The sequence below is a fragment of the Onychostruthus taczanowskii genome, unplaced genomic scaffold (assembly GCF_017590055.1).
Source record: "Onychostruthus taczanowskii isolate IOZ18803 unplaced genomic scaffold, ASM1759005v1 scaffold331, whole genome shotgun sequence".
NCBI classification, from domain to species: Eukaryota; Metazoa; Chordata; class Aves; order Passeriformes; family Passeridae; genus Onychostruthus; species Onychostruthus taczanowskii.
Window position 1 is genome coordinate 54,247 of NW_024500695.1, and position 4,873 is coordinate 59,119.

Below are 4,873 nucleotides of genomic sequence, written 5' to 3' on the forward strand. Positions count from 1 at the left end.
TGCCCCGGGGGTCCCCCCCAAGCCCCCCACTCACACTTGACAGCGTGCAGCACCCGGCTGTCCAGCGGTTTCCTGCTGGGGTCGTTGGTGGACGAGCGAATCCCCGTCCCGCAGCTGTTGGCCAGCGTGTTCCTGCCAGACCCCAAAAACCCCAGCTTGAACCCCCCCCAAAAAACACCCCCCACCCCTCCGGGACCCCAAGTGAGGGCGGGGGGCACCCCTGGGGGGGCTCACCTGTCGAAGAAGGAGGCGAGCAGGCGGCGCAGCAGCACCTTGTGCCGCGTGCCCGCGCTGACGTGGCAGTTCATCAGCTGCGCCCGCGTGATGTACACGTTGGTACCTGGGCGGGGGGCACAAAAAGGGGGTCAGGGGGTCCCCAAAACCCTGTGGGACCCCCCCCCCTTTAGCGTGTCCCCGTACCGGTGACCAGCTCCAGCTTCTCGGCGGGGTCTCCCTCGTCGTAGAGCTTGGGGTGGCAGCGGTTGCCGATCTGGGTGACGAGCTCGGCCGGCAGCGACGCCAGGTCCTGGCGCAGGCGGGCGCGGGCCCGGGGCTCCGGGGGGGGCTGCTCGGGCAGGGCCTCCACCTTCTCTGCGGCTGGGGCCAACTCCCCCAGTACCCTCCCCAGAGTGTCCCAAGCCCCTCCAGAGACCCCCCAACTCCCCCAGTACCCTCCCCAGAGTGTCCCAAGCCCCTCCAGAGACCCCCCAACTCCCCCAGTACCCTCCCCAGAGTGTCCCAAGCCCCTCCAGAGACCCCCCAACTCCCCCAGTACCCTCCCCAGAGTGTCCCAAGCCCCTCCAGAGACCCCCCAACTCCCCCAGTACCCTCCCCAGAGTGTCCCAAGCCCCTCCAGAGACCCCCCAACTCCCCCAGTACCCTCCCCAGAGTGTCCCAAGCCCCTCCAGAGACCCCCCAACTCCCCCAGTACCCTCCCCAGAGTGTCCCAAGCCCCTCCAGAGACCCCCCAACTCCCCCAGTACCCTCCCCAGAGTGTCCCAAGCCCCTCCAGAGACCCCCCAACTCCCCCAGTACCCTCCCCAGAGTGTCCCAAGCCCCTCCAGAGACCCCCCAACTCCCCCAGTACCCTCCCCAGAGTGTCCCAAGCCCCTCCAGAGACCCCCCAACTCCCCCAGTACCCTCCCCAGAGTGTCCCAAGCCCCTCCAGAGACCCCCCAACTCCCCCAGTACCCTCCCCAGAGTGTCCCAAGCCCCTCCAGAGACCCCCCAACTCCCCCAGTACCCTCCCCAGAGTGTCCCAAGCCCCTCCAGAGACCCCCCAACTCCCCCAGTACCCTCCCCAGAGTGTCCCAAGCCCCTCCAGAGACCCCCCAACTCCCCCAGTACCCTCCCCAGAGTGTCCCAAGCCCCTCCAGAGACCCCCCAACTCCCCCAGTACCCTCCCCAGAGTGTCCCAAGCCCCTCCAGAGACCCCCCAACTCCCCCAGTACCCTCCCCAGAGTGTCCCAAGCCCCTCCAGAGACCCCCCAACTCCCCCAGTACCCTCCCCAGAGTGTCCCAAGCCCCTCCAGAGACCCCCCAACTCCCCCAGTACCCTCCCCAGAGTGTCCCAAGCCCCTCCAGAGACCCCCCAACTCCCCCAGTACCCTCCCCAGAGTGTCCCAAGCCCCTCCAGAGACCCCCCAACTCCCCCAGTACCCTCCCCAGAGTGTCCCAAGCCCCTCCAGAGACCCCCCAACTCCCCCAGTACCCTCCCCAGAGTGTCCCAAGCCCCTCCAGAGACCCCCCAACTCCCCCAGTACCCTCCCCAGAGTGTCCCAAGCCCCTCCAGAGACCCCCCAACTCCCCCAGTACCCTCCCCAGAGTGTCCCAAGCCCCTCCAGAGACCCCCCAACTCCCCCAGTACCCTCCCCAGAGTGTCCCAAGCCCCTCCAGAGACCCCCCAACTCCCCCAGTACCCTCCCCAGAGTGTCCCAAGCCCCTCCAGAGACCCCCCAACTCCCCCAGTACCCTCCCCAGAGTGTCCCAAGCCCCTCCAGAGACCCCCCAACTCCCCCAGTACCCTCCCCAGAGTGTCCCAAGCCCCTCCAGAGACCCCCCAACTCCCCCAGTACCCTCCCCAGAGTGTCCCAAGCCCCTCCAGAGACCCCCCAACTCCCCCAGTACCCTCCCCAGAGTGTCCCAAGCCCCTCCAGAGACCCCCCAACTCCCCCAGTACCCTCCCCAGAGTGTCCCAAGCCCCTCCAGAGACCCCCCAACTCCCCCAGTACCCTCCCCAGAGTGTCCCAAGCCCCTCCAGAGACCCCCCAACTCCCCCAGTACCCTCCCCAGAGTGTCCCAAGCCCCTCCAGAGACCCCCCAACTCCCCCAGTACCCTCCCCAGAGTGTCCCAAGCCCCTCCAGAGACCCCCCAACTCCCCCAGTACCCTCCCCAGAGTGTCCCAAGCCCCTCCAGAGACCCCCCAACTCCCCCAGTACCCTCCCCAGAGTGTCCCAAGCCCCTCCAGAGACCCCCCAACTCCCCCAGTACCCTCCCCAGAGTGTCCCAAGCCCCTCCAGAGACCCCCCAACTCCCCCAGTACCCTCCCCAGAGTGTCCCAAGCCCCTCCAGAGACCCCCCAACTCCCCCAGTACCCTCCCCAGAGTGTCCCAAGCCCCTCCAGAGACCCCCCAACTCCCCCAGTACCCTCCCCAGAGTGTCCCAAGCCCCTCCAGAGACCCCCCAACTCCCCCAGTACCCTCCCCAGAGTGTCCCAAGCCCCTCCAGAGACCCCCCAACTCCCCCAGTACCCTCCCCAGAGTGTCCCAAGCCCCTCCAGAGACCCCCCAACTCCCCCAGTACCCTCCCCAGAGTGTCCCAAGCCCCTCCAGAGACCCCCCAACTCCCCCAGTACCCTCCCCAGAGTGTCCCAAGCCCCTCCAGAGACCCCCCAACTCCCCCAGTACCCTCCCCAGAGTGTCCCAAGCCCCTCCAGAGACCCCCCAACTCCCCCAGTACCCTCCCCAGAGTGTCCCAAGCCCCTCCAGAGACCCCCCAACTCCCCCAGTACCCTCCCCAGAGTGTCCCAAGCCCCTCCAGAGACCCCCCAACTCCCCCAGTACCCTCCCCAGAGTGTCCCAAGCCCCTCCAGAGACCCCCCAACTCCCCCAGTACCCTCCCCAGAGTGTCCCAAGCCCCTCCAGAGACCCCCCAACTCCCCCAGTACCCTCCCCAGAGTGTCCCAAGCCCCTCCAGAGACCCCCCAACTCCCCCAGTACCCTCCCCAGAGTGTCCCAAGCCCCTCCAGAGACCCCCCAACTCCCCCAGTACCCTCCCCAGAGTGTCCCAAGCCCCTCCAGAGACCCCCCAACTCCCCCAGTACCCTCCCCAGAGTGTCCCAAGCCCCTCCAGAGACCCCCCAACTCCCCCAGTACCCTCCCCAGAGTGTCCCAAGCCCCTCCAGAGACCCCCCAACTCCCCCAGTACCCTCCCCAGAGTGTCCCAAGCCCCTCCAGAGACCCCCCAACTCCCCCAGTACCCTCCCCAGAGTGTCCCAAGCCCCTCCAGAGACCCCCCAACTCCCCCAGTACCCTCCCCAGAGTGTCCCAAGCCCCTCCAGAGACCCCCCAACTCCCCCAGTACCCTCCCCAGAGTGTCCCAAGCCCCTCCAGAGACCCCCCAACTCCCCCAGTACCCTCCCCAGAGTGTCCCAAGCCCCTCCAGAGACCCCCCAACTCCCCCAGTACCCTCCCCAGAGTGTCCCAAGCCCCTCCAGAGACCCCCCAACTCCCCCAGTACCCTCCCCAGAGTGTCCCAAGCCCCTCCAGAGACCCCCCAACTCCCCCAGTACCCTCCCCAGAGTGTCCCAAGCCCCTCCAGAGACCCCCCAACTCCCCCAGTACCCTCCCCAGAGTGTCCCAAGCCCCTCCAGAGACCCCCCAACTCCCCCAGTACCCTCCCCAGAGTGTCCCAAGCCCCTCCAGAGACCCCCCAACTCCCCCAGTACCCTCCCCAGAGTGTCCCAAGCCCCTCCAGAGACCCCCCAACTCCCCCAGTACCCTCCCCAGAGTGTCCCAAGCCCCTCCAGAGACCCCCCAACTCCCCCAGTACCCTCCCCAGAGTGTCCCAAGCCCCTCCAGAGACCCCCCAACTCCCCCAGTACCCTCCCCAGAGTGTCCCAAGCCCCTCCAGAGACCCCCCAACTCCCCCAGTACCCTCCCCAGAGTGTCCCAAGCCCCTCCAGAGACCCCCCAACTCCCCCAGTACCCTCCCCAGAGTGTCCCAAGCCCCTACCCCCCCCTACCTGCAGGCCCCACGTTCATCATGCTGTACATGGTGTACATGTTACAGATCTGCCGGTACTGCTCGTCCGAGCCTTCCTCCGCCGCGTCCTCCTCCTCGTCCTCCTCGTTGTGGAACGAGCCGGGGCTGTCGCTGGTGTAGGCACTGGACGTTCCCCCGGGGCTGGTCTGGTCGGCGGCCGCGCCGGGCACCGGGGCCGGCACCGACACCGGCACCGGCGCGGAGCCGGCGGAGGGGGGGGACACGGGGATGGAGCTCTGTGTGCTGTGGGGAGGGGGCTTTGGGGGTGCCTGGGGGGTTGGAGGCAGCCCTCAGGGGACCCTGTGGTGTCACCTTGGTGGTGTCACCTTGGTGGTGGTGATGAGGGGGGGGCCCAGCTTGAAATGTGCCTTGGGAGGGGAGGGGACACGGAGTCCCAGCAGGCCACGCCCACGTGTTCTAACCACGCCCCAAACAGGGCGGGGTCTCACCCAGAGCCACACCCCCTCCATCCCCAGAGCACCCCAGACACCCCCAGAACTCCCCAGAACCCTCCAGAGTGCCCCAGGACCCCCCAGGACCCTCCCCAGAGTGTCCCAAGCCCCTCCACAGCCCCCCAGGACCCTCCCCAGAGCCCCCCAGGGTGTTCAG

At 67.9% G+C, this 4,873-nt stretch overlaps 1 protein-coding gene across 1 annotated transcript in view; it reads right to left on the reverse strand.

The window, feature by feature from the left end:
• Positions 1-4,873, reverse strand: part of NACC1 (nucleus accumbens associated 1) — a 10,245-nt gene that overhangs the window by 656 nt on the left and 4,716 nt on the right. The window contains exons 4-7 of the mRNA XM_041410758.1: positions 4,245-4,533; positions 421-597; positions 235-340; positions 35-132 (exon numbers count right to left, since the gene is read on the reverse strand). Of these exons, the coding sequence (XP_041266692.1) occupies positions 35-132; positions 235-340; positions 421-597; positions 4,245-4,533 (670 nt within the window). The remainder of the gene's footprint in view (positions 1-34; positions 133-234; positions 341-420; positions 598-4,244; positions 4,534-4,873) is intronic.